We start from the raw sequence: 27,874 nt of genomic DNA, 5'->3' as shown, positions 1-27,874 counted from the left end.
GTGTCAATATTTCCCTAAAATTAAAGCACTGACGACAATAACATTTAAGCACAGTGACAATTCCAGGGTGTCAGCAGGGCTGACACAGATCTGGTGACAGTAACCACGAGCAAGACGCCGTGCATTTGCAACTACGTTGGAAGAAGAGCGTGTTTAAGGTCAGCGTGAGCCTAGGTTCTGTCAACGAGACATCCTGCCATGCTGTACCATCACTGCTGCTTAAATTCTGTCCACTATTTGAATAGATCAAACAAGTGCTGGTAAGAAACCTTACGGAGGCACAGCCTTCTCACCTTCTCACGAAAGCCAGTTCTAGTGTAAATCGACTGGGGTTGTAAGCAGAACCTTACACCTGGGCAGGTGAAAGGAGTCTCTAGAGTGGTGTTATCAAGGTGAACATTTAATGGGTTGTTGGTGTTTGTGCAATTTTGCCAGCAGATTAAATAAATAATGTATTTTATTTCTTATCTACTTAATGGCATGAGATTAGTTGGATTTCATTAGGTCTACCCTAGTAAGGTGAAAGAAATCCCAATGCACGAATAAGGTTTGATCGCGGAGACATTTGTCTGCAAGCAAATGTACCAAGTTCAAAGCAACGCCGCTTTGCCTTTGCATTGATTACCGCTATGGAGCGTCACGGGATGTGCACAGTTAAGAGTAGCAAAATAACGGCAGTACAGTGTGTGAAAAGGGCGACGCTTTTAAGCTTTACTGAGCTTTTTTGAAGCCAGCAGTCCAGGGGCACTGCAGAGTCGGCTAACCCGTTACGGAGAAGCATAAGAGGGAGATATATATATGCTCTTTGGAAACTATGAATGGAAACGCTGCAGAATCGACGTGAGCAAAGCCTGTGGTTAAACGCACGTATTTGCGTTATCTTCACAGTGGAGTGACAGTCCGCATAACTCCACAGTTTAGAGAATAAATCATGATGTTGCTTTACCTTTTAAACTACACTCACACTGCTCACACGTTTCTAAAAAAAAACAAAACAAGCCACGCACATCGTTTATAGAGGTAAAGACACTGGCCGAGTGTTTGAGAATGCTTACAGCTAACCGTTTGTGTGAGAGAGAAAAGACCAAAAAACATGCAATCCCCTTTACCAGGTCCGCTGTCATGTTCTGTTGGGTCGTTGCAATCATGTTTGCGGCACCTCCGTATTATGTCTTTCGAAGAAAATTCCACCCTGGGTCCCAAAACACTGTATCTGCTTTAAGCAGTTCAAATCAGTTAGTTTAGAAGGGTGTCGCAAATTACTTAAAAGATCCCGGAACTCTTTTTTGTATAGCGTGCATAAAGTTACCCATCTCTCACGCTCATTCTCTCTCTCTGTCTCTCTCTCTCTCTCTGAATAGCAATCTCTTATTCTTGCACCCCACCAATATCAATGCCTATTGACAACCAAGAAATGAATCAAAACAGCTTGCATCTTCTTCCTACTAATCCGCTGAGCAAAGTCTCTGTGAGGATGCGTTGTGCTAATGAACAGAGAAATCCGTGCAAACTATAGCCTGCGTTTTGTATTTTCTCTCTCGCTTTCTCTCTAGCACAGAGAGAGAGAGAGAGAGAGAGAGAGACAGACAGACAGAGAGAGAGAGAGAGAGACAGACAGAGAGAGAGAGAGAGAGAGAGAGAGAGAGCAAATAAATGAAGACTTTCTGAGAAACGTAGAAGACTTTCTGAGAAACATATCTCATTTCTTAGTTGATGAAAACCAAAACGACATAAAAACTGAAGTGGCATCTGCGCCAGTGAATTAGGATGCCTAGTGGGCACACTTGGTTTAAGTGCACTACCCAATGCGGTCAAATGGGGAACAAAATCTCATTTATTATTATGAGTATTATGAGTAGTAGTAGCAGTAGTAGTAGTTTTATTAGCTTATTTGTATTAATATATTTTAACTATTATTTTGTGGCTGTTTGGCAGAGTGTTGGTTTAAAATACCCTTAACAGGGTGCTTTGCTTGACAGCAATTAGATTCCGTCTGGTCGCACAATACTTGGGAATGGAAATTTAAACATATCAATTATATTAATCTGTGCCTTGGACTCTTTCCAAAAAAAAAAAACAGTGTTTCGTGCCTAGTGTTTGCGTGCTCAGTGGTCGCCACTGAACGGCTCAATGAAGTTGCATGCTTTTTGTGAGCTGATAAAAAGCCTGTGTTGGCATTTTGCACAAACCCACAACCCCTGTCCGCCATGCGTACACCGCGCGCGCGAGAGAGCGCCTTTAAGCGTTACGTCATGGCTTCTGCGCCTGTGCGGCGTCTTGATCATTGGCTCGCGCGGGTGAATTTGAAACGTAACGGTCGCCGATGCTAACCTGTTAGCAACAAGCTTCAACGCGCACGGAGCAGATGTGACGGGAGCGTTTGGGCAGCACTGCCTGGTCCGTTTGTCCAATAATCGGTCGGAAAAAACAACAACAACACAGCCAAAGCAGCTCAGTGTTGTGAGGACTCGAAGTCTTAGTAAATAAGTAAGTTTACTTTATGTTATGTTAGCTACGTTCATTGAGATAACCTAGGCTACCCTTACTTGACTGAGCTGTTGTGCAGCTAAGGCACAACAATAAACTCGTTAACGGTGGCTAAACTATATATTAAAATGGTTCATTGCTGGCTAAACCATGTATTAAAATGGTTCATTGGTGGTTAACTGCCGAATGCCCCTGTTATCCTCTGTTTACAACGCATTAAAGCTAGTTTCGGTGTAAGTTTAAGCAGCTAGCTAGTCGGCATAGCGACCCCTAAAATAAGACAGTTTTGTAGCTAGTTAAGCTAGCTAGCTAACGTTAGATAAGATGGTAAGTACCCAAAGTTTATTCTCCTAATGGAATTTAGCCGATAGCTAACGCTAGCTACCTAGATAATACAACAAAGTAGCTAATGCTAGCAGTTTTATCTTGAGTTTAGTTGACCTTAGCTATGTAGCTAACTACATTGTGTTACTAGCAAGCTAGCTAACCTAGCGTTAGGTTGGGTAAATGATTCAAATGTATTGGTCATTATGTTTTAAATACGTATGTTTTTACAATCTAGCCTTAAGTAACGGTTAGCCAGCGTTAACAAACTAGATACTTTACCACTAAATTAAATGTGTAGCTAGATACTGAAGACGTCGTTCAATGTTGTTCGGTAGGTATTGTTTTGGTGGTCTGATTTCCCCCCCCCCCCCCCCCCCCGTTTTGGCCTGTAGAACATGGAAACTGCTGTGATGAGCCTTCACAGCGTGTTCGAAAATCTTCGAGCCCATGTTGACATCCTCAATGAAAGCATTGAGCCCCGTGAGTATGTCCACGGTTGTCTATAAAAGTGTACAAATGAACACCACCTTCTAGGAACAAACTTATCAGATTCGCTTTCACGTTGACAGAGTTCATTCAGATGGCACTGAGTTTTGAGGACTGTCGTCGTAAATGGCTCCGACTGGAGCAGGATTTGGCATCATGTAAGGAGGTGCTTGCTAAGGTGGAGACGGAGAGAGGTGCGCTGGAGGTCAAACTCAAACATGCCCGCAACCAAGTGGACGTGGAAATTCGCAGGCGACAAAAAGCGGAAGCGGACTGTGAAAAGCTGGTATACGACACTCCTAATTGAACCAACATACTGAATGATATTGGCATTTCATCTTGCTGTAAATAGGTGCATAATTTAGATAGTTTAAAATTATTTATGGATCATTGATGGTCTTAAATTCTCCTATTATTTATTTTTTAAAACTGGACTTAGATCAGTTGTTGCCCTTAGACCAATGTGAGAACTCCTAAATCACGCCTGAGGTGTAGTGTTTGTAATTGTGAATTCCTCTTAATTTGTTCTCTGCAGGATCGTCAGATCCAACTGATCCGAGATCTGCTGGTCACAGAGGGTTCCAGTAACAGCATCCAGCTGAATGATGAGCAGCGCTCAGCTTTGGCCTTCCTCAACGCACGCTCTCAGGCACCCTGCAACCTCAACAGCAGCCGAAGGTGAGAGGCTTGGCACGGGTCCGTTTTAGAATCGTTTAACTTGGAGCAGTTTGCTGTGTCAGAGAGAATTTTTGGTGGCTCTCAAAGGTCTAGGTTGAGAAATGCTGTCTTAAGAGTATGTAGTGTAAAGAAGAGCAGTCATATAAAGGAATAACTTGGCAGTTGACATCCTCAATTGTTTTCTTTTATATGTGACCTTTAATATCTGCTCTTTCTGTAGGCTGACCACTATTGATGAATCGGCCTCAATTTTGTCAGACATTAGTTATGATAAAACCGATGACTCACTGGTGAGTAATTTCCTTATTAAAACGATGCTGCCAGCATGTTTTCCCTGTGACACACAGCTGAAACCTGCATGGTTCTTGTTTTGCCAACAGGATTGGGACTCTTCTGTTGTCAGAACTGTTCGGCTGAAAAAGCGTCAGAAGAGAGTAAGCTGGTGACTCGTGTATCTTCACCCACCAAAACCATAGTGAAGTTCCTTCATCAGCTGTGCCAGCTTCCTAATGTTGTTCGATACACTCTGTAATCATTCTCAGAGATGTACATAAAATGTGTGTGCTATAGAGGTGCTATAAAGGTGCTATAGAGACATGAATGATTCTGATTAATTGAGCCGCTTCTGTTTTGTTGCAGCGCTCCTCCAGAAACCACACCGAAGGGCCTATCGCCGCCGCCAAGAGGTCCCGCTCCACGGGCCGAACGTCAGAGAAAGTATGTGTCCTGGCCGAATGGGCAGTTCAGTGGCCATGGGTTTGAGGTCATGGGAATGCTCACCTATTCAACACAGAAACTTTCAACGCTGTCATCTGGTTGGAGTTTTAACTATAAATGAGTTAGTGGGGCACACTACCCCTCATTTAGCCTCTACGGAGTAACTTTGTTTTACACCTGCAGAGCCCGGAGACAGTAGAATCAATTCTGCCTAGGTTGCAGAGAGCGCGTAATCCCTGTTCTGTGATTTAGCACCAGGGATTTGTTGGTGGACCTTGGTTTGCATGTGGAACAGTTATCTGAGGGAACAGACTGGGTCATTTGAATAGAGTTTAACTTGTATATGTGTGTCTTCGCCCATAGGGAAATGAGTCTTTGGTGGCAAAAACCACAGTAACTGTGCCTAAAAATGGAGGTGCCATTGAGGCTGTTACCACTGTGGAGGCTGTGCCTTACTGGACCAGAAGTAGGAGAAAGACTGGTGAGTCCCAGATTAGAAGGGTAATCAGGCACCTTCCATGCACCCAGCTATAATGAAGTTAGAAACGTTAATGTTATGAGCGTAGTGCAACTTGATTAGTCTGTCATACATCGGGCTGCATGTGGTTTACAAGGTTATGACCCATGTGCAAGTCAAATTTCCAATCAGCCTAAAGTCAAGCAGAGATGAAGTTTGAAACTGAGCACCAGTAGTTACGATCATTTGCTGTCCTTAAATGTGCATTGTCATAAAGTCTTTCTTGCATTCACCTCTGAAGATCTATTTACAATGCTTTGGAATAGATCCACCCTTCTTGTAGTTTAACCCTGATATCCATCTGTCAGCTATTTGTGCAGTGTGCTGCATTGTTTCCATGGGTCCAGCTTCATTCTAGCTGTCGCTATATCCTATAGCTGCTGTGGAATGGGACACTGTGGACACTGACTCTGTACAGTCCGTGGATGTGTTCAAGCAGCCCCATAAGCCTCGGAGGGAGAGCAAGGCAGAGCCCAGCACACCCCAGGGCAACGGGGTGGTCCGGCTACATGAGTTTGTCTCAAAAACGGTATGCTTGATGGCTAACGTCAGGCTCAATAGCTGCTTGATTTGTATGTTCAAAGAATAACACAAAAAAATTTGTGTTTTGTGCGCTGCTTGTTCTTTAGGTGATCAAGCCTGAATCTTGTGTTCCGTGTGGGAAGAGGATCAAGTTTGGCAAAATCTCGCTGAAGTGCAGGGACTGCCGTGTGGTGACCCACCCAGAGTGTCGCGAGCGCTGTCCCCTGCCCTGCATCCCTAACGCAGCTGGGACTCCTGTCAAGTCCGGAGAGGTAGCCCAGCCTCTCCAGATGAAGCGTTTTATAAATGATATTCTCGGATACTGCAAAAAAAAAAAAAGTTTCAAGCAGTTTTATAATGTGAAGCGTTACATTATTTGCCGTTTGACGTGGTAAATCATTTTTCTGGTGTCTTGCAGGGCACTCTGGCAGATTACGTATCCTCCACGTCCCCAATGATACCACCGCTGGTTGTGCACTGTGTGAACGAGATCGAGCAGAGAGGCCTGCGTGAGGTGAATGCCTGTGCTTTTAACCAGCTTTGGTGCTGCTTTAATATATTGGCGCACAATGCAAGCAGCAAGACTTCTGCAGCTGGTATACTGATTGGCTCACTCGTTTTCCCCGCCCGGCGCCGCCCCAGACCGGCTTGTACCGCCTTTCAGGAGCCGACCGGGTGGTGAAGGAGCTGAAGGAAAAATTCATGCGAGGGAAGACAGTTCCTCTGCTAAGCAAGGTGGAGGATGTCCATGCCATCACTGGCCTCCTCAAGGACTTCCTGAGGAGCCTCAAGGAGCCTCTGCTTACCTTCCGCCTCAACCGCAGCTTCATGGAGGCAGCGGGTCAGTCTGCACGCTGTGCAGCATGTGGCCGTCTGTTAACGGAGACCGCAGTTGGAAGTTTAGTTAGCCCAATTAGCCCAATAGTTAATATGATTAAACAGCGGCCAAATTGCTAAATTAACTGAATTTTGAATCATGCACAGTATTGTTTACAACGTGTGTGTGTGTGTGTGTGTGTCCCCTCAGAGCTGGCAGATGACGGTAACTCCATTGCTTTGATGTACCAGACGATTGGCGAGCTGCCCCAGGCTAATAGGGACACGCTGGCCTTCTTGATTATCCACCTGCAGCGGTAAAAGTTACAGTAAATCCCCATTCACCAGCAGCACAGTTGTCTCTTAAACGGGGGTTTCCTTCTAACCACGCTGGCTGACATCGGCGTGCATATGTTGGGAGTCGTAGCATACGGATGTTTTCCCACTGGGATTTTTCTAGTACTAATCACATCCCGCTAGCCCTGTCATTCTGTGGTGGAGATAGGTGCTGCCAAACATCCATTTAGAGGATTTATGCATGTTTATTATTCTTCATCTCCTTGAAAGCAGTCTGCACGAGTGCTGAGCTTTAATGACTTTCACCGTGGAAGTAAATCACTGACATCGGGGCTTCCCAATTACTGCGGTCTCATTTGCAGTCGGGCGTTTCCCGGAATTGTGTTTATGACATATACTTTGAGTAATTAGTCTGCTGCGCTCCTTTGCAGAGTTGCCCAAAGCACAGACACTAAAATGGATGTGACGAACCTGGCTCGGGTATTTGGTCCAACTATCGTGGGTCACGCGGTAGCCGAACCAGACCCAATGACCATCCTGCAGGACACCAAACGCCAGCCCAAAGTAAGAGCTAGTGAATAAAATGTCTGTACATGTGCGCTAATACATGATAGAATTGTCAAAAAAGAAAAAACCTCAGAATAATGTTTATGCTGCAGTTAATAATGATTGTTTTATTTATTCCTCACATCTCTTTGTGTGTAATTGTGTGTGTGCCAGGTCGTGGAGCGCTTGCTGGGTCTGCCTGTGGAGTACTGGAGCCAGTTCTTGATGGTGGAACAAGACCAAGCTCACAACAATCACATGATCATTGAAAATGCCAACGTCTATGCTACTCCTGACCATAAAGGTACGTGCACTTACCGGCTAAATGTAACACGTGGAAGAATGTTGTGGAGTTTTGTTTTTTGTTTTTTTTTTTGCTAGATCATTTATTCCTTGCGTACATGGATGCACGTTGTGAAACTGCAGAAACGCCGGTATTTGCTAAGCCGAATCCCCTTAGGTTTTTATCCCCTAACGTGTCACGTTGTGAAGGTGACTGGAATCCAAAGCCTTGTTCTGCTCGGTTGCAGTCAGCATGTTTGGCCCCCTCACCACCCCGGAGCAGCAGATGAACAAGACCCCATCCTCCAGTTCTCTGTCCCAGCGCATGAGGAACGCCACGCTCAATGTCATCACTCCCAAGTAAGCGTTCCTTCAGCAGCGCCGTTCCGCGTCCAGGTCCACCTGGCACCGACACTTTTCCCCACTCCCTCTGTGCGTCGTGGTGTTTCTGATGTTTGTGAAGGGCTTTTAGTCAAAGACGTGTGGGTGCTGTCTTTCAGGTTCGGCAGCAAGAGCAAGTCCGCCGTCGGCTTCAGTCGCCAGGGGAACTTCTTCGCCTCTCCTCTCCTGAAGTAGCCGTTAGCACCAGGTTACCTGTCGCTACTCTCTGAGGAAACAGCAATACATATATTTGTGTGCTGCTCTGCACAGTTAATCTATGGCTATTTTAATACTTTTCTTTTCCATTTTGTCATTTATCATAATCATTTTGTATTTTAGTTGTTTTTTAATTGTTTGTACTAACGACATGCTTGTAACCAAAGGGATGGTCAAAAAAATACACTTCCATTAGTATCTGCAGTTCTTTATTGAGAAGGCCGAAACAGAGGGCAAGGTGTTTCTAAAAGATATCTATAATCAGATTTGTAAACATTTGACAGTAACGAGCTGCCCCCCTTTTTAATTTTTTTTTTTGTTTGTTTTTTTTTTTTTTGTTTAACAGAAGCAACAGGGTTATTTTGTTCAAATTTGGGTGATTTTGTTCAAATAAATGTTTGAACATTTCTCAAGCATGTCACCATGCCTGTGGCAGCTCGCCACAGTCTGCACCCTTTGCATTGTTTGGATTTTCAGGTATGAGCAGAGTACATGTGAAGGAGCACAGTGGAACTTCTTAATGAGCTAGATGAGGTCCCATACTATTCCCTTAAGGTGCAATTAAGAGACGTGGTTTTGTAATGGTTTTGATGCGGGGGAGGGAACCCTGAAAGAGGCTCCATTATTATGGATCTGACCTGTTAACACAGCTGAAACACAGTATTTGTGTGCAAAGACTTTCAATTTTCTTAGGTTTAACAGTAGATATTCAGATCTTGCAAATGTCTGTATTCCATAGATGTATGTATTTCATTTATTTGTTTTTAATCAAATGGTATACATGATTTTACATACAGTACTCTTAGATTAGTCAAACTATCAAAACAGTGTGATCTAGCTTTTTCTCCTTGATGTTGATTTATTTATTCGTACATGCGCTGTGTGTAGCTCCTTTCTTGGCGCTGCCTACTCTGTAAGTATAGATATTACATTACATCCTGAACACAGTGGACTATTTTTCATGCAGACTGCCAAATGCACTCTGATCTCAGATCAGTGAGTCTCCAGTATTGCCTGGTTGGATCACTCTGGGCAGGATCAGCCAGCAGTGGCTCCATACACTAAAGCTCATCACAGCTGTAAAGCCTTTGATCCTTTAAGTTCAACATTGAGGACATTATGTTGCAATATCTACTCTGATTTTTGTAAAATATTCAGCTCTAGTATGTCTGTTTTGTACTTTGATGTGAGTGCAGGAATATTTACGGTTGCATGTGAGAAAACGATACATGTATAATGAGAGCTCACTTTTATTTTCAGTAAAATTGGTGAGAACAGGTGTACCTTGTGATTTTCTCTGGTAAACAGCAAACTACCCTGTATTGAAGTTACTGTCTCATTGCTGCTTTATTGTAGGAAAAGGAACTTCACCAAAGCCCAACAATTTTTTATTTATTTTTTTTATCTACACTTAAAAACCAGAATACCACACTTTTAAAGATTTTATTGGGTCATGGCTCAGATTTTAAAAAGGCTAGTCAAAAGAATCAAACTGATGATAAAGCATTTATAGAAATGACAACACTGGGAATTCAGAGCTGGTCACCAAAAAAGGGTGTTTCGTCTTCTCTTTAATGGGCTGATGTGGCAGGCTTTCATTTCAGTCGAGCAGCATCACACCTTATTCCATGTGTTGAATGAGCTGGTCTCTGAATTTAAAGAAATGAGTTATAAGTGTACTGACTAAAGCTGGGATGGAACGAAATCCTGCAGACACCTCTTGTGACGGCCCGGGCCATAAACCTGCAGACCAGTGTCTGCTGTGGTTAATATTCACCAGTGCATATTGATACACTACAACGTAATTTGGATTATGATGTTCAGCATCTTGGTTATTAATTTACCTGATCATTTATTGAATTATATACCCCCTCCCCCAAAAGTCTATAGAAGTTATAATTAAATGCAGTGTCTGAAACACATTAGCCTCAAGAGGAGGCTTCAGAAGCCAGGGAAAGGCCAGAGGAGTGGCGTGTTCCTGACGTAGCTCTGGAACTCAACCTCTGCTCCCCACCTCGCCATGGCCTGTTTCTCCAGGATGGGAATCCCAGAGATGTGCCTGAGCAGGAACCACACAAAGAGAGGTGAAACTATGCTCAGGTACTGAGGGCCCTGCATGACCGTGGACGCAGACAGGAACAGACCCGACCACTGCAGGATCTCCCCCAGGTAGTTTGGGTGTCTGCTGTATGCCCACAGCCCGTGCCGGATAAACCTACCCTGGAGACAGAAGAACCACACCTGTGATGACGCGGCTTCCTGCTTGTTTCATACGGAACACAGCGTCATGTGAAGATGTCTGTGCAATATGCAGATGTGTCTCTTAAGGAATGATATCTCAGTCTGTGCAATATGCAGATGTGTCTCTTAAGGAATGATATCTCAGTCTGTGCAGGTCATATGAAAGTGGTAACCAAGGTGCCTTTGAGCATCAGCAGTTTCTGTATCTGGTATGATCTGGAGTTAACCACCAGGTGGCATAGTCCACTATGTGACAAAATATGCTATTGTGTGTTTAATGTGCTTCAGACAAGCACTACAAACAATTCTATAAACAATGCAAATACCATGCTATTAAATGATTTTAAAAAATGTATCTGTCCTACAGAGAATGTTTATAAATGCTGTGGTTGGAAAATAGTCTGGTGTACATAAATCATCTTGAGGAATAGGAAATTTAAGATAAATTTAAGATTGTTTAAGTTTTTATGAACTGTGTAAGCAAAGAGCTTGCTGTAGGAAGTGAGCTACCTAAAATTCAGATTTCAACATGTTTAAACCATGCATTCATAATGGTTGCAAAAAATCCCTTTATTGCTACCATAGCAACAAAAATGTTAACTGATGGTTTAGAGCATGTATTTTTAGTGCCTGCAAAAATAAATTTGCTTGTGCCACAGCTCAATGGTTGCATACAAAAGTAGTATGGCTTGTCTTGCTAAACTATTCACTCACTTCCACCAATATGTCTTCTTTTTCTGTTTGTTTGTGGGAAGACAGGAACGCTTAATAATGATACCACGTGTTCTGCTGAGATGTTTTGGTGTCAAGTGCTCTTAAGAAGAGGGGTTTTTGGGATTGTTGAAATATATGTGGTTAATATTTATTTTGTATGTATTATCAAATAGTTCAGTACTTAAAATTCTCTAGGATGATGGATTAGAATATAATATTTTTAAAGATTAGGACCTGGAGGTTCTATGAAACATTTCTCAGAACAATTCCACAACATACCAAGATTAATAAAAACCAGCAGAGCAAGGTTTTGTTTGCAACTTACAACATTATCAGGGTCCTTCTTAAAATTCCATTTCTGCTGGTCAGCGATGGCCTCTATGGCAAAGCCCAGAGCCCACATTCCCCAGCCAGTATAGTCCCGGAGACACAAGGGCTCATCTCTGCACTGCGTGTTCACAATTATGGTGGGTAGGAGGGTGATAAACACCCACACAGCTAGGAGAAAGATGGAAAGAGAACTTTGTGAAGCAAGTTAGCTGCTGTGGTAGGAATGTTGACTGTACCAGGGAGATGCAGGATCTCCTGTTCTTTTTATGGCCATCCCATAATACATTCATTGAGCAGCTCGGTGACCTGTTTGCTTTTATGATGACCAGTGTAGGCTTACATAATCATGATTGTCTATTTTCATAGTTCAGTCCTCCGCGCGTCCAGCTGTTTTACCGAAAAGACTGCATTCATGCAGGTCACTTTCCCTGAGCAATTGAGTTCTAGACCGAGAACAAACTCGACTGGAGAAACCCCACTGGCACCATTAAAGACTCATTAACTTTCTAGGCTATAACCATCTCCATTATGCACAGAACAGCAGACCAAATACCTTGCAGGGTCCAGAACACAAAGAACGTCCCTGGGCTATCTCTGACATTGCTGAACCTGCTGTCCTGTCCGTCCTTCAGTATCCGCCGGAAGAGGAACATTCCGAGTCTACAAGACAAGGTCGAGGGCGTCACTCGTTGACTTATTAACCCAGTCTTAATGGAATTAATTACTGACTTATCATAACTTTATCTAAAACTCCGTGTGCCACAAATTAACATCTTACATGTCAATGCCGTTTAAGAAAAAAAGTCAGCCTGAAAGGAAACTAACCATAGATTGTATGGTCAAATTGTAAATGGCAACAGATGGGCTTTAGTGTCTAAGTGCACACATACGAGGTGATCCTAATATGTTTCTAATATGGTGGGTACGGAGTGTGGAACATGACACAGGGCAGTGTGGCAGGTCACTTCGCTGATCGAGGGTACCTGAGTCCCCATGCAGTGACAAGGCCAGTCTGAACATTCTGCCTCAGATAACTTGTGCCACCCCATCTCCGGCTCAGGTGGGCAAGTAATATGAAGGTACCAGACCCTGAAAATATAAAAGAAATGGTGTTTAATGAAACTTATTAAGAAACCACCTGCCCCTCCTCCATTTAATATGACTACCGCAGCCATTCACCCATATCAACTCAGTGTGTGAGGCGTGTTCGCTAAATATTTCACCCAAGAACCTGCAGACAATTAGTTCCAAAGTTCAAGGGTTTTCATGAGCACGTATCTTGAAAGAGCGTGCAGAGCACATGAAGTCTGGGCTTGAAAGGACCGGACTGATTGGATAACATTTGAAAACCTTAGAAAAGGAATGCAAAGTGAGAGCCAACAGGTGAGCAGAATCTTTGACAAAAATGTGTGAAAGAAATTATGCTTTTAATTAATCCAACTGCGTTAAATGGAAGAATTACCTATTACAGTTCAATGACTGATTCAGCTGCTATTACACACAGTTTTGTTTTAGCTTTTCTGAATGTCCTACACTGAAATTGTGTGATCATATGGCTACTGGATGTTTGTAGCCACTGTACTGAAACAAAGCGCATTGTGCATAGTTCTTCATTTTAATAAAGTATCACGAGAGTCAGAGATTTGGGATTTGGTCATATAGGCAGGCCTAGATCAAATCAGCAATGTGCAGTATAACATAGGATCTCTGATATTCTACAAAGTTAGTCAGAAATATTCCACAGAGGTATCTTCCAGTTAAAGGGTGCCAAAGTCTTGCTCTGGTTATCTACTACCCTACAGAGTTTAGTTCCCACCCTAATCTTAACACACCAAGTTAATCGAGTCATTCATCAGCTTCTTAATATTAGAGCCAGTTGGAATAGCTGAGGACGGAAACTAAACGCAGCATGGTGGTATATCACCTGGAGCGCACCAGTTCTTGAAGGAACCAAGACGGTCGAGTGTCATCCCTCAACGTTTCACAGCTTGCGTACTGCAGTAGTATTTATAGCCACGTCGCAATATTAAACCACGTCTTTAGAAACCAATGTTTGTTATATTGTACTTTCATTACGAACTTCGATCTACAAAAGTCAGTTGTAGCTGCAAAAGTTAAACGGCGACCGACAAGCGGAACTGGGTACAAATACACACAAGGCTTAATTAAAAGGTTAGATTACTGACCAAGGATTGTAAAATGTACCTGCTATATCATAAAACTTTTCCGTTTTCAGAGCAGACGCGAACATCCACCCGACCCACTGAACGCACAAATCAACAGCGACACATTTCGACAGTGCACTCCCCATGATTGATTATCGCGATTGTCTGTGAATAGCAAAGTTATAAGTGTTTTCTGTACATGAAATCAACAATACAAACTCCATGCAAACATACTTGAGCAGAGGCGTGTCCTATAGAACCATGCGCGGTGCTGCATGGGAACTGTAGTCCCCCCCCCCCAATTTATTGTACTCCTAATTTTCAGATATGCAATTTTTAACAAACGAAACTGTATACATATAAATGTTACTGGTTAACTTTTAAAACTATGTAGCCATGTTAAACTTTTAATTTAAGTCAGTCAATACAATTGACCAAGTTTGACTGGGAATGGCTGACTTAGCCTTTTTCATTAAACGATGTTGTATGCCAGGGTTGAAATATTGCACTTAAGCCCTAAAAAGATAAGAGGTTTATAGTTCATGCTTTTGATTGAGCAATGGCAAAGCTGCATATGACCGGTCAAGGTGACACACAACTGGAATCGGACTCGTATCCTTTTTTTTAGGGCTCGGGATAGAGAATAGTGTTCCTCGGCAGGTCAGATCCACGTCTGGACGAAGGTGGGCGCCATGGCAGAGAGGAAGGGCAGCACTGTCTCAAGCACTCACTCAAAAGGCGGAGCTGGTGTGTATACAAAGCACATCCAAAGGAAGCTCAGCAGGGCCCAGGAGAAGGTATTCCCACTACGCTAGCGGAAGCACTCCTGTAAAGGTGCTCCTTTCCACCCTTCAGGCCAGGAGGTTACAAGATATCATTACTGCTACTGGCCTGGGGGGGTCATTTTCCCCCTCCAGAACAACCCCACATTTACAAGCGCATCGAAGGTTAAGATAAGGAGAGGCTGGCACTGACATAACTTTTATTGGCAGCGTTTATCTGCGTCATAAGGTGGGGCTCTGATGACAGCCAACTTCTCTCTTATCAAGTCAGACATCCTCTGTTTCAAGAATTCAGGAATAGAGCTGGTGTGAATTATACTGATGTCAATATTACTATATATGTTACCTAACCTAACACCATAACCTTGACAATAAAGCATGTTTGTTGTTGTTGTTGTTGGGGGTTTCTTGTGACTGTGCAAATGTATTTATATATATTGTTTGCTAAGTCCTTAATATTTAGCTTGGTTCATTATTTTGTGTGTCACAGTGTATGTGGTAATAATACGTGGTGAAAAAATCCAGTTAGGACCACTGAAAGCATATGTCATTGCAGACAAGTTCTTTCACCAAGTCTGGTGAAATGTTTGCACTCTTACAGGTTAAGCAGAAGTTTGGCAAATTAGATGAGACACGAGATGCGCAGTTTGAAATATGTGTTGAAAACCTCCAAGATCAACAGGTAATCGACAAAGTCCAAGTCACAAAAAGCACCACGTGAGAATATTATAAGGATTGATTAGATTTTACCACATTACTTTTTTACATTTTATTTCCCTAATTGTTGTTTCTTGCAGAGTGATGGACACAGAATATACAAGGACCTTAAGGCATACTTAAATGCTGTCAAAGGTTGGTCACATTAGCTTGGGGTTAATTAGGGCCTTCTTTTAAGAGTGCTGAATTAGTTGGATATAAATATAACGTCTGTGAACAAAACTGACAAAACTAAATTATTAAAAGCAATCTACAATCAACATCCAATGTAGTATTGACAGAACATATGATGTGTTTTTACACAGTGATGGGAGATGCTTCTAGTCGTCTTTTCCAGTCTTTGTTCGATGTCTATGAGCTTGACTGGGAGGGAGGAGAGAACCTTGGGGCTGTTGTGGAGGTGACCTTCACAGATCCTGTCACTATGTGAGAGTGAATATGCTTCTCAATGTCGTCCCCTCTGGCCAATGTCATGTGCTCTCACCCCCATCTGTCCTTAACCAAGGGAGAAGACCTGCTGTGGAATGATTATGAGACCAAACTGCGAGACCAGTTGTTCACCATGCAATCCTACATGGGCCAGTTCCCAGACATTAAAGTAATTCGTACATCCCCCCCCCCCCCCCCCCCCCGGACACACCACAAGCCACATTTTTATTAACTTAATTTTAAACGTGAAATTGATATCTTTCTTTTTTTTTCTCCATGACCTCAGGAAAGAGTGGCCAAGAGAAACAGGAAACTTGTGGACTTTGATTCTTCTCGCCACCACCTGGAGTCGCTGCAGAATGCTAAAAAGAGAGATGCCATTAAAGCAGGCAAGGTCTGTGTGGAACATTGCAGTGCCTACATTTGGGTCCACACACTGTACTGTCTTACCTGTATTATCTGTTTTTATCAGTTCTCAGTAGTTAGCCTTGCAAATCAGTGACAATACCGGAGGCCAAAGGTGTTCAGGCCTCCTACGATACAAATCTTAAACCATGTTGTCTGATCTTTGTAAACATAACACTTGCCACATAACATTGTCAAAAATAACACAATTAGGGGCTCACTGGCTTCTGGGCAATCTCACAGGCATCTGACTAACCAGGATGTTGATTTAGTTATGGGGAAGTTGGAGGCACTGCCCACTGTCTCTGTCAGTGAGATCATGCTGTCCCCCTGCCACACCATTGGATCTTTAACCTGAGTTCCAGCTGTAGGGTACATTTATATATGGCACTGATGTGTTTTACTGAATCCCACTGTAGGATACATCTATACATTCCAGTGAAGTGTTTCTACTGAATACCACATATAGGGTATCCCACATGTAATACATGCCAGTGAGGTGTTTTACTGAGATCTTCTATGGACATTTAGCAACACTACTATACTACTGATGTGGAAATGATTAACTGCTCTTTTGCGCCACATGGTGATAATAATTTCACTTTCATGTTATACTCATGTACAATACTGTCTCTCTAAGTATTATCTATTGCACGTTCACGTGCCTTAAGGAGGCACCCAGGTACGATCAGAGGTTCAGGTGTCCCTTTAAGAGGTATTTAGAGGTATCCATTAAGTATCTCAGAATCGGTACTCAGTGGAATCTGTCAGTACGCAGGCGTTGTGAATCCAGGCCCGTGTTTAAACGCCTCTCCTTCTCCTTGCCCTGATCCCTCTGCAGGCTGAAGAGGAGATGAAATCAGCCAAGAAGATCTTTGAAACTATGAACTGTGAGCTAAAAGAGGAGCTTCCAGTTCTCTACAACAGGTCAGCGGTAACCATCACGACTGTCGTACTGAAATTCCGATGCTGGTCTGTGATCTTTTTTAATGAACGGATATAAAACTTTGCTATTTTTTATAGAGAATAACGTGGGCGTATATCTTCTCCACAGCCGCATCGGGTGCTATGTAACAGTCTTCCAGGCTATTTCTGACTTGAGGGATATCTTCTATAAGGAAATGTCCAAGGTATCCCAAAGTGTGTCCTCCCTTTCTTTTTTAATACACCTTATCTCCATTTTCCTTGTGTGTGTAACTGAGACCACTGTGGGAATAAAGTGGAATTTAAAAATCTTTTCTGCCCCCAGAATAATCAGGATTTACAGAATGTCATGAGCAACCTCAGTGCCCAACATCCTGAAAAGAAATTTATGATTAAGAACTTCAGCCGGTGTGTGACTTTCTGTTTGGACCTTTTATCATGAGCTTGATACCATCTGATAATTTCACCTCATTCAACATATTCTCAAATTAGTGAATGGATGGTGAATTTATCCAGTACTTGTGTGTAAACCCTCATTGATTTCTTCTTTCGTTCTCTCAAGAAGCGGATCATTGAAAAGGAGGTCACTTAAAGATACGTTGTCTCCCAGGTCACTGAGATCCAGCTTCTTAGAGTTCCACGCCAGTTACAGTCCCAAAGGTCCTCTCAGGTAAAGGGTGGGCCACATTCTGTCCTTTCCCTATGGCAAATACCACTTGATTCTTCTGTCAGTGTTACAAACTGAGAACTAATCACATCTGTCGGTGAAAACGCATATTGTATGTGGATTAGTAGCCTAATTATACGGCCAAGCAAATAACCTCAGATAAAGTGCAATGCCAGATAATTAGATTCCTTTTTGCATGTGGGTGCCGTTGCAGGAGAGAGAACTCTTCCAGTTTCAGGTCTGACAGAGCTGTCTATGGATCTTACAGCCCTGAGCACCAGACCAGTCCCAGCAGGTTTAAACCCACAGAGATCCCCGATCCCAGGGTCGAAGGCCCAGACCAAAGCTGCACAAGTGAGAAAACCCTGCCAGGGGAGGACACGCCTTCTGCTGCTACAGTGACAGACAACACCGAAGCCTCCGGAAGGGCCTGCAGTGAGGTGATAGAGGGTGACCAGCCGTCAGTCTCGCGTCCAGACAAAGAAAAGACAGGTCCGTGTCTAAAAGACGATTCATCTTTGGAAGCTAGTGACGAGAATGACCAGGAAAAGAAAGAAGATCATTCTGAGAGAGCCAGTCCTGAGACGTCTTGCACCCTCGATGCCCCTGAAGTCCACAGTCAGCACTTGGAGCAGATGAATGAACCTGGACCTGTTGGAAGGGACAACGGAATAGCAGATAGCGAAGAGTCTGAAGGCTCCTGTAAGGTGGGACCATACAGTGAAAAGATATCAAATGAGCATACCAAACTCTGATTTAGGCACTGACTTAAATTTGGTAATATTAAGTTAGGGCAGTTGCAGCTTAGTGGTTAAGCTACTTGACTTGTAATTGGAAGGCTGCTGGTTCAAGGCCCTGGTTTAAGGTGCCTGAGCAAGGCTCTTAACCCTCAATTGCTCAACTTGTACTTGCTTTGGATAAAAGCTAAATGTAAATGTTTCTTTTGCTCTTTGAAGCATACCACCATGAATGATATGTTAGGCAAAACGAAGGAGGAAACAGAAGGGCCTCTATGAAGAAAAAGGGTTAGTAGGTAAAGTGACTAAGACTATTTTTAGTTGCATTGTTTTTTTTAGTTTGTAGTCAGTTGACGATAATGTCAACAGACACTGTTCGTTGTAATGACTCTAAACATATTACCTCTTGTTCTAGGGATGAACTGGAATAAATGGATCACTACGTTATGTTGAAGTGAAACCTACACCATGTGTTTGTAACACATCATAGTTCTTTCAGCTCTTTGATTAAATTGTAACCTATTAAACATAAATGATCAAATTACCATATTTACTTGAACCTACTTTAACTGCAGCTGATTAGATATTACTATTCAAGTTCATTTCCACCTGTTTTATGTCATTCATTCACATGCAGAGTTGCTGCACACACAACCCTGAGACTGTTGATCTATCTCTTTTTATTTCCATGTACCAAAAATTATTCAATTTACTTTGATTTTTTTCTTAAATTTAAATTGTTGTGAGCTGTTGACAAAATGCCACAAATCATGAATAAATTAGTTGAAAGATTCCTGTTTAAAATATTATTTAATATGTTATATTTTCCCTATTCATGGGGACCATAATGTCAGGTGTAGCCAGCATGTCGTTATTATAGATATGATATGATATGGTATGATATGATATGGTATCGTATAGTATGGTACAGTATAATATGGTATAGTATAGTATAGTACAGTACAGTATAGTATAGTATGGTATAGTATTGTATGATAGCGGCCCAACCCTACCGCGGTGGGCTGTACTTGTTCCGCTGCTCTCGTTTCACCCTGCCGACTTTTACGATGCGCTGTCTGCGGAACTCGCTCTGAACACGGCGTCAAATTCTGAAATGTGGTTTGCCAAGAAGCCCATCCGTTGACGAAACCTAACGTATCGACGACGAGTTCAAACTACGACTTTTTCTCCAGGTAAGAGTTTGGAAGTTTAGTTGGACGCTTGTAACTAAAGCTTGAAATGGTGGCGCGCCTTCTCCAGGCGCCGTGACGCCCGGACAAGCGAACATGGAATATCTGATTAAGGTGCAATACAGGGGACCACCAACATAAAGGACAACTAGGTTGAGACTTGCTTTTGAGTAGACAGACTGTGGGGAGCGCGGGGGGTTCTGTTTCGGCTCCCTCCTAAAACGAACAACAGCAAGAAAAACACTTTCTGCAGTGATCAGGAAGTAAGAACTTTGAGCCGCGGTAGGCCGGGTACACTTCATTTCGTGCATAGCATGTTGGGTTAAATACAGCTGAATAAAGAACAAGGATATTTACTGAATCATTTGTTTTATGCTTCTAGGTGTTTTGCGGAAAATCGTGAGTTGAACCGTGAAGCCTCGTTTACTTAAAAGGTGTGTTCATGCACAGAGGAGACATGGCAGATTAGGTTCCCTTAACGTCCAGGTGGCCCATAGAAGCCCAGATGAACCAGTCTATGGGCTTGACCACACGGACGTGTTCTGGAAGTTTGCACAAACCATTAACAAAGTCGGTTAATAAAATTGCGTATCTGCTTGTTCAACTCGTTGTAATTTCGCTGCATTGTTTTTTTTTTTCTCCTCTATTTAGAGATCAGTGATATCTCTCGTCATCATGGTTACTGCATCTCCTTTTAACTGTAAGTGATTCTTTGCTGTTCATTTTGTGAAAAAATAAAGTACCAGTGCCATTACTGGTATTTCTGGAGCCCTGCTTCTTAGACCTTATCCAATAAGGTTTGGCCATCAAGGCCATAGGGCTAGCAATGTAAGTCAGAGTTGTCTATTGTAAAGTGGTACTTACAGTGGTGTTTAACCTTGCCGTATGTATTCAGCTTTTGCTGTTGAAAGAGCTCCTTCTTATTGCTGTTAGAATGGTAATGCTATCGGACACTTTTCCCTTGGATGTGGACGAGGAGGCGCCGAGTATATAGACTATAATGGTGTGGTATGGTTGTATTCTTCTCAAACGTTATGTGGTCACTAAGTCATGGACCTGAACAGGTTCCCCTGTGTTAAAAATCCTTGCAATTACACAGCTCGCTTAAAGCGTGTGAAATTCTTGATATACTGGTTATGTCACTGCAACACTTTTTTTTTAGTCCCATCCTGTTTCTTCTGTTATAGTTACAGAGGTCGCACCAACACCCATGACTCCAGCCCAGCCTAGCGCCGCTGTCATAGGAGGTAAGTTCTTTCTCAGAAAAAAAGGTTTTATTTTGCTATACTGTAGTTTTTTTGTTGTTGTTTTTTTAGCAGTTTTTATTGCCTCTATTGCTGCATTTTTTTTTACTGTGGTATACTATACTATGGAAAACATCACAATGGAAATTTTAAATTGTAAGCTCTTGTTTTACGAATAAAAATTTACATACTTGTCAGGTTTTTAAGTGCTTGATGGGTACAGGGTAATTCTGAATATCAGCCCCATCACATTCAGCTCTTACCAGCAGGGCGGGTTTTGTGTTGTCCTGTTTTATTGCATTTGTTTTGAAACGTTCTGGACATTAAAGTCTCTTCCTGTCCCATCCCCTACGTTGATTCGTAACTTGGTTTTTATCCCAAAACTTCCATAAAGTGGAGAAGGTGTTTTTTATAACGTTGATAACCTTTTGTTGAGCCTTTTCTGTGTACATCTCTTTTAGTGGTGATTTTGCTGTTCTTGTGTACAATGGCGGCCCTGGCATTCGTGATGTACCGCTACCTGTGTCACAACAAGGGCACCTACCGAACAACAGGAGAGCCTGCACCGGGCCTAGACCCAGATCAGGTCTACAATGACACCGTCACTCAAAACAAGAAGGAGTACTTCATTTGAAGTGCTGCGTGCTGAACTGCACCGACGATCTTGAACGAGGGCATGCTGGATGTGTGTGGATGTTTGAAGATGATGCTTTGAGAGGAGACTTGGCATTTTTGCTGTGGAAACCCCACAGTGGGGACTTTGAGGCACAGACATCTCATGTTGGATGGGTGATGCAGCTTGTTTTGTGTGGTGGTAGTGCATACTCGTGTCTCCTAGAGTTAGCCAACTGATGCCCTGAAACTTGCTGTTACCCTGTTTTATTTTTATTTACTAAATTTATTATATTTGTCCCGGAAAGCTTTTAAGCGCACATTCTCAGTATTTGACAATCCCCCTGGGGGTCAACAGGTGGTTTGTAAGCTCTAATCCACTTGCTCCCCAATGTTTAGTACACTAGTTAGTTGACTGACTTTAGCATGTGGTGTACTTGGCATAAGTTGTTACCATAATGTCTTTCATGAACATGTTTCTAGCTTCTGACAGGTGTGTGTGTGTGTGTGTGTGTGTGTGTGTGTGTGTGTGTGTGTGTGTGTGTAAATCTGGCTAAAATTTACAGTGGGTTCATAGTTTAGGGATGCCTTCCTTTTGTAATAAAGAGACTGTTTAGTGTACAGCACTGAATGTGCTGTCAGGTATGTTTGTTTAGTGGTTCAGTGCTGGTGACGGAGCACAAGTTGAATTTGTTTAATAGCTCATAGCTTTTCTGATTATTTTCAACTTATAAAAGCTTTAATTTATCATTACATGCTTTATGCCAAGTCCTGCGGTTTGTTTTCCTGCTGTAGTGCTGTGTCCCTCCGAGTTTCTGTAACATTGCACATGTTCTGAGGTGCTTATTTATACATGTAGAAAAGGTTTGCCAAGTCTGACACTACTGTCACCTAGTTGCCCCTAGTACAAGAGTGCTGCCAAACATGCATCGCAACCAGCAACGGAGTGCTCAAAGAATGCCAGTCTCTTGGGTACGACTAAGGTAGCCTCGTCCAATAACGTGGGTGTTGTGTTCATAACAGCCCACCAAGACGGAATACATTGTTTCGGATTATGCTGTTGAAACAAGAACACAGGAAGCCGTGTGCTTTTGGCACCATTTGTAAGTGTTTAACTGTGTTGTTTCCCAGATCCAGTCACTATCACAAAAACCACATGCTCCAAGTATGCATTTGCAAGTTTACATTTATGGTATTTTTAATTTTAAGTTTTAAGTATTCTAATCAAACCCTTACCTGGAAATTTGAATTATTAATTTTGTCTGAAGTAAGTAGTAGCTTTTTTTTTAAAAACATTTTTTTAAGCATTTTATGAAGTTCCTTTTAAAAACTGACCACCTTTTTATGTTTTTGTTTTTATCCATTTTTGCATACCAGTGCTTGAGTATAACTCTGAAGGACATATAACTCAACTGTATTATAATCAAATGATTGTGCCAAGTTGCTTCCGGAAGTATGAAAATAAGGCTATGCTATCAGTGTGTCACATAAACAAGCTGCTGTGTCATTTTTGTTGGGCATAATGAAGTTTTCACTGTTACATAAGCTCGAATTAATTTGATGAACTTGATGAAGTCTTGGTCTTTTAATTCAAATCCGGCTGTCCATGGTGCGGAGGACGTATGATATTCAGCAGCTACAGTATATGTAAAGTCAGAGTCAAAAAAAAAACAAAAAAAAAAAAACAGCATTTCCATTCAAATTTCCAAAATAGCCTTTATTCTAATTTTTGTATAAAAAAAGTGCACCAACTTAAAAGCAGATTTTTTAATGCAGAAAACTAAGGAGAAACTCCTTTGTTTTCAAATATATACTGAGCATAGTCTACCTAATTTAATGGATGACAAAAAAAGTAAAAGCATCCCTGAACTCCAACTGTTCAGCAAACTTTGTTTTAAACCTTAAATTCTTACTGTGAGTTGCCAGTATGGGCTAATAATGTACTTAGCATATTGCATAAATACCTAACATTAAAACTAAGGTTTTTATTGTATAGGTGTGAAATATCTGCCCCCATGATAAGTTTCTGTTTCTCCGATTGAGCCTTATTTAAGTGTTCAAAGGAAATAATGTTAAGAAGGGAAAAATGTATTGGGATTTTGTTTCCCCTTTTTGCCAAACTGTTCTAGAGGGCAGAAAGTTTCAAATGTCGGATACCCAGTGGTGCAGCTGTTAAATGGAAATTTCCAGAAAAACATTAACACAAAGTTTGAACTGAATGACACTTAGTATACAAAAATGGTTCATGAATGAAATTGTCAGTGTGGAAAATGAGCTTAATGCACACAAGTTACATTTGAGCACAAGTTTACAGTACAAGCAGCAATATAGTCATTACTTAAAAGCCTGTGAAAATTATTTTTTTGTAAACATGTTTGGTTTCACTCTACAGATGCAGAGCATGTTAATGTTCATAGTTGGAATGTTGTTCAGAGTGAGTGATGGTCAAGGTGAAAATTCTATAGGACTTAAACGAATTAAACACAAACAAAAAAATGACAAGTGAATAGACCTGCCTGTGAAATTCTGTAGTTTTAGCTGTGTGTACTGCTTATAAATGTCACAAACATAAGCTAGAGATTCAGAGAAGGCCAAAACTGAGAGGTATAGGGTAGCCTTCGCAATTCAGTAGAATCTCTGCAAAGGCCCTGAACTCTAAACCTCTTAAAAAAAAAAAACAAAAAAAAACAACAACTAAGACAACCCCATACAAATGCAGAGTAGATAAAACCATGTCAGAATTTCTCTTCCTTTGAAAGAATGTATAATGAAACAACTTTGAAAAATCATCCACACAGTAAAATTTAATGACTGACACTGTATTTGCGTTTATAAAGCATTTGTACAAAAAACAAGTTGCAAAAGGTCTAACATTTCAGAGTTGGTTGACAGTGCACATAAATTAATATCTGTAGTATTTCTAAAAATTTAACAATGATAAATCTTTATTAAAAACAAAATAGTACTGAATAAAAGTGCAAAAGGCATGCAGAACCATCAAGATGCAGTTATGCTAGATACATTTTTTAACACACCCTACTACAAAAGACAGTCAGAGCAGTGGTGTGCTTTAGTAGACATTACATGCCTACAAAACAATCACCTTCCCCTAAATTTTGATATGTTTCCTTATCTTTTATTAACCATATGTGCAGAATTATTGAGAGAAGAAGACTTTCAAGTCACAGCAAAAGCTTTTTTTTAGTGCATTCTAATCCAGATCTTTGGTACAACCAGCTTTATGGTTATACATTTAAAATGTTCACTAGGAAAGTAAAACCTGCTTGATGTGCTCAAGTACTGAAAAGAAAAATGAAACCTCTTGATTAAGCCCTGATCTCTAAATAATTCTAACTTTGAGGACATAGCTAAAGAAAACTGTGTGAGCAACACACACACACACACGCACACACGGTGTTGTGAAAAGGAAACTGTCTGACATTTCACTAAACTAAAATTTAAACATTGCATTATGTACAGCTCTGGGTATCCGACATGATGGGGGCGGGGGGGAAACAATTAATAAAAAGCCAACCAACTTTCTGAACCAAATATGAGGGCTTTTACTGCATTGTTTTTATCTGTAAATGTTTGTTAAAGTAATGGTGCTCAATACAATTTGGCACCTGATTATATTTATCTAGTTTTGCCCAAAAGGTACAATACTCTGCTATGATTCAAATTTGTAAACACATCGTTGTACTAGGTGGTGCACAATTCTTGAACTTCACATTTGTAGGATGTATAATTACACAATCAAAACGAATGAAGTACTGGAAACTGTTTGCAATGGATAAAAAGTAATTAAAACTACTATGAAATAGTAGTGCATAGCTACTTTCAAGAAAACATTTAGAAGAGTAATTTGTTGTGGGACATAAAAAAACCAAAAAACCATGATAACCACTAAAGAAATATTCCAAATTTAACACACGGTAATGGGATAAAATTTAATTTCAATTCAAGTCAAAGAGAAATTCACAAAGAATTAAACTAGGACATTTACAATGAATTGTGCCAAAGGTACCTTTTGTTCTCTGCCACCCAAACTAAACATTTCTATAATCTTTACTGTTTAGCCAAATTTGCGATGTGTAATCATGCGTTTTGTTTTGTTTTTTTAAACTGAAACAGAGGCATCATCAGCAGAGTAGTGTACCGGTAGCAGGGGATCTAAAACATTACATTCCGTTAGGTTGTATCAGGATCATGGCATCGCCATGCTAGCCCAAGGGAGGCAGGAGAGGGAAGAGGAGACAAGACACCCTCACCGTTACCAGATAGTGTAACCCCCGCTGGAGCCACCCATGAAGAAGTTGTTTTTACGTTGTGTCATCATCACATTCGCACCCTGCATGGCCGCCAGCTGTGCTGCATTCGGGGCATGTCCGGGAGGGGGGGGCTGGAATGTGAAATGACAAGCGAGTAAGCCCACATTGAAGTGTTATACTACAAAAAAATATAAAATAAATAAAAGTTAAATAAAGAGCTTGTGGATACAAACAGGGCTATTCGGATTACATTTACATCTTTTTAAATTTATGGCATTTAGCTGCTGCTTTTATCCAAAGCGTCTTACAATTATGACTGAGTACAACTTGAGCAATTGAGGGTTAAAGGCCTTGTTCAGGTGCCCTACAGGGGTAACTTGGCAATGGTGAGGCTTGAACCAGCAACCACTGCATTTCTGAAGTTGATATATTGCAGTCCGATAGGTCTTCGCTGGGAATACTCACAGGAATGGAAGCAGAGGTGCCAGGGCCAAAACGAGCTCCCGCATCAAATCCACCATCAACTAGGACTGTGGAACCTGGAGGATACACCGGTCCCATGGGGTAGTAAGCCATCGGAATGTTAGGGGCCATTGCTCCCACTGGCACAGTCTGTGGCATGGGCATATACATCTGAGTAGCAGGGTATGCAGTTGTCATCGGAGGTAGCTGACCAGGGGCTTGGGGTGGGTGCATATACCTTGACTGGTAGATCTATGAAAGAGAGAAGAGACTTAAGTGAGAGGTAAATAACTGACCGATACAAAGGCAACCACTGCATTTCAGGCTGTGGCTACAGCGCAACCACGACCGTTTTTTGTTTTGTTTTGTTTTTACCTCGGAATAGGCAGGAGGGGCATCTGAATAGGGGGGTGCCTGTGGAGGTGGTGGAATTTGCATAGCAGGAGGGTAAATGGGTGCAGTGCTCTGTTGAGGGTACACAGCTTGCTGTGGATAGGAACCTGCACGGACAAAGTCAGACATTAATTTTACCGACAAAGGGAGAATTCTTTTCGCACCATGGTGAACGATGGTTTCGGTGCGAGGTAAACTAATGTGTAAACCAGTCCATAGGGGCGTTAATTAGATAATTAGCTCGCTAGCCAAATAGCAATGACATCAACTCAAAGTCCATCCTATTCACACACTGAGACGGCAAGTGAGAGATTTGACAAGATCACAACGGTGATCGTTACACTCGTTTAAATTAACACGACTATTGTCATTAGGCTGTCACTCGTCTACACAAACATGACCCAGTGGCGCTGCAACACGATCATTAGACTTAAATTTGCCTTTTCCCCCTTCAGAGCCATCGAAAAGAGAAACAGCAAAGTTGGCTAGCTATCTAGCTAGCTAGTCCACTGCTGCAAGCCAGCAGTTAAGTCTAGCTAGCTAGCTAGCAAGCCATTTTCTCGTTACGCAAAACTCGCAAAACACTTAGCTGACTGGCGACCCATTGTGTGCACAGCTAACCATCAGTAAAATACACACACCTGGCCCAACACCAGTTGGATTATTTTTTTTAGCTGCGCTCATCTCTGCTAAAGGGGTCACCTTTTGATTCACGTCATCGTTACCACGCAGGCTCACGGCTAGCCTGAAGTAAGCTAGCAGTTAGCCGAGTTAGCTGTAAATAAAGTACTTACACACGGCCTCATTACGGCCAGGCCACGGACCGCTTTTGTTTTAAGACGTGAACAGAAAATGTGGCTCGCACAACGTCGCTTTATTCACCGCCAGATGGCTAATTAGCTAAGAAGCTAGCTAAATCAATTAGCTAGCTAGCTAGCTAGCATTAGCTAAAAGAGCCTATAGTTGCTAAGGAGCCAAACCAAACCTGTTTACACTCCGGCCAGCTCATGACTACTAAAAATTAGCAAAATAAATAAAATGAACCAGGTTCAGAAACATACCTTTGTTGTTCATGGTTGTTTGTCGAAGAGTAAGTGCTCTAAATCTACTCGTATTTTAAGAGACAGAGCGTATTGTGTTTGACGGCGACTAACTCCAGCTTTGGTCTTCCTGGTCTTTTCCTGACTACTTCCTTGTTTTCGTCGAACTGCACCCGTCTCTCCTCACTGCTCCATGTTAAAGAGACACTTCTAGAGACATTTCTGAAGCCATTTCTCAAAAATATAGACGTTAATGTTGCTAATAACCGCAACCGTTTA

At 41.9% G+C, this 27,874-nt stretch overlaps 5 protein-coding genes and 1 long non-coding RNA gene across 8 annotated transcripts in view; 3 read left to right on the top strand and 3 right to left on the bottom strand.

Moving 5' to 3' along the window:
- The window catches only part of LOC113576421 (inactive dipeptidyl peptidase 10), a 34,801-nt gene extending 33,259 nt beyond the window's left edge, over positions 1-1,542 (bottom strand). For both annotated transcript variants that reach the window (XM_027008483.2, XM_035521499.1), the window contains exon 1: positions 1,110-1,542. In XM_027008483.2, the coding sequence (XP_026864284.2) occupies positions 1,110-1,148 (39 nt within the window). In that variant the 5' untranslated portion in view covers positions 1,149-1,542. The remainder of the gene's footprint in view (positions 1-1,109) is intronic.
- A 795-nt stretch (positions 1,543-2,337) lies between these two features.
- On the top strand, positions 2,338-8,615 carry racgap1 (Rac GTPase activating protein 1). Its single transcript, XM_027008485.2, has 17 exons — positions 2,338-2,487; positions 3,207-3,294; positions 3,384-3,586; positions 3,836-3,978; positions 4,199-4,268; positions 4,359-4,412; positions 4,618-4,695; positions 5,059-5,176; positions 5,590-5,741; positions 5,842-6,006; positions 6,153-6,248; positions 6,377-6,575; positions 6,762-6,867; positions 7,279-7,411; positions 7,568-7,697; positions 7,924-8,035; positions 8,176-8,615. The coding sequence occupies exons 2-17, from the start codon at positions 3,210-3,212 to the stop codon at positions 8,249-8,251; spliced, it is 1,920 nt and encodes a 639-aa protein (XP_026864286.2). The 5' UTR covers positions 2,338-2,487; positions 3,207-3,209; the 3' UTR covers positions 8,252-8,615.
- Positions 8,596-13,967, bottom strand: si:ch211-210c8.6. Its single transcript, XM_027008486.2, has 5 exons — positions 13,763-13,967; positions 12,541-12,646; positions 12,111-12,217; positions 11,553-11,725; positions 8,596-10,492 (listed from the first exon to the last, which is right to left on the bottom strand). The coding sequence occupies exons 1-5, from the start codon at positions 13,866-13,868 to the stop codon at positions 10,214-10,216; spliced, it is 771 nt and encodes a 256-aa protein (XP_026864287.2). The 5' UTR covers positions 13,869-13,967; the 3' UTR covers positions 8,596-10,213.
- bin2a (bridging integrator 2a) lies at positions 12,804-19,288 on the top strand. Of its 2 annotated transcripts, none has more exons than XM_035521558.1 (14): positions 12,804-12,940; positions 14,351-14,519; positions 15,106-15,186; positions 15,302-15,356; positions 15,527-15,621; positions 15,727-15,819; positions 15,937-16,044; positions 16,897-16,982; positions 17,110-17,185; positions 17,305-17,387; positions 17,545-17,649; positions 17,861-18,353; positions 18,603-18,679; positions 18,799-19,288. In XM_035521558.1, the coding sequence occupies exons 2-13, from the start codon at positions 14,415-14,417 to the stop codon at positions 18,660-18,662; spliced, it is 1,440 nt and encodes a 479-aa protein (XP_035377451.1). In that variant the 5' UTR covers positions 12,804-12,940; positions 14,351-14,414; the 3' UTR covers positions 18,663-18,679; positions 18,799-19,288. The 2 variants fall into 2 exon arrangements, with proteins under 2 accessions (XP_035377451.1, XP_026864288.2); XM_027008487.2 differs by having other exon boundaries at positions 17,542-17,649.
- A 132-nt stretch (positions 19,289-19,420) lies between these two features.
- LOC113576418 lies at positions 19,421-22,999 on the top strand. Its single transcript, XR_004775493.1, has 5 exons — positions 19,421-19,576; positions 19,956-20,007; positions 20,225-20,273; positions 20,761-20,820; positions 21,279-22,999. It is a non-coding gene; the product is annotated as an uncharacterized LOC113576418 (long non-coding RNA).
- A 1,214-nt stretch (positions 23,000-24,213) lies between these two features.
- On the bottom strand, positions 24,214-27,756 carry dazap2 (DAZ associated protein 2). The gene is made up of 4 exons (XM_027008479.2): positions 27,617-27,756; positions 26,538-26,662; positions 26,166-26,414; positions 24,214-25,831 (listed from the first exon to the last, which is right to left on the bottom strand). Exons 1-4 carry the CDS (start codon positions 27,627-27,629, stop codon positions 25,703-25,705), a joined length of 516 nt encoding a protein of 171 aa, XP_026864280.1. The 5' UTR covers positions 27,630-27,756; the 3' UTR covers positions 24,214-25,702.
- Between the last annotated feature and the right edge of the window lie 118 nt (positions 27,757-27,874).

This window comes from Electrophorus electricus, chromosome 22 (assembly GCF_013358815.1).
Source record: "Electrophorus electricus isolate fEleEle1 chromosome 22, fEleEle1.pri, whole genome shotgun sequence".
Lineage (NCBI taxonomy): Eukaryota > Metazoa > Chordata > Actinopteri > Gymnotiformes > Gymnotidae > Electrophorus > Electrophorus electricus.
Note: the sequence above shows the minus strand (reverse complement) of the source record. Positions and strands in the feature narration are given on the sequence as shown.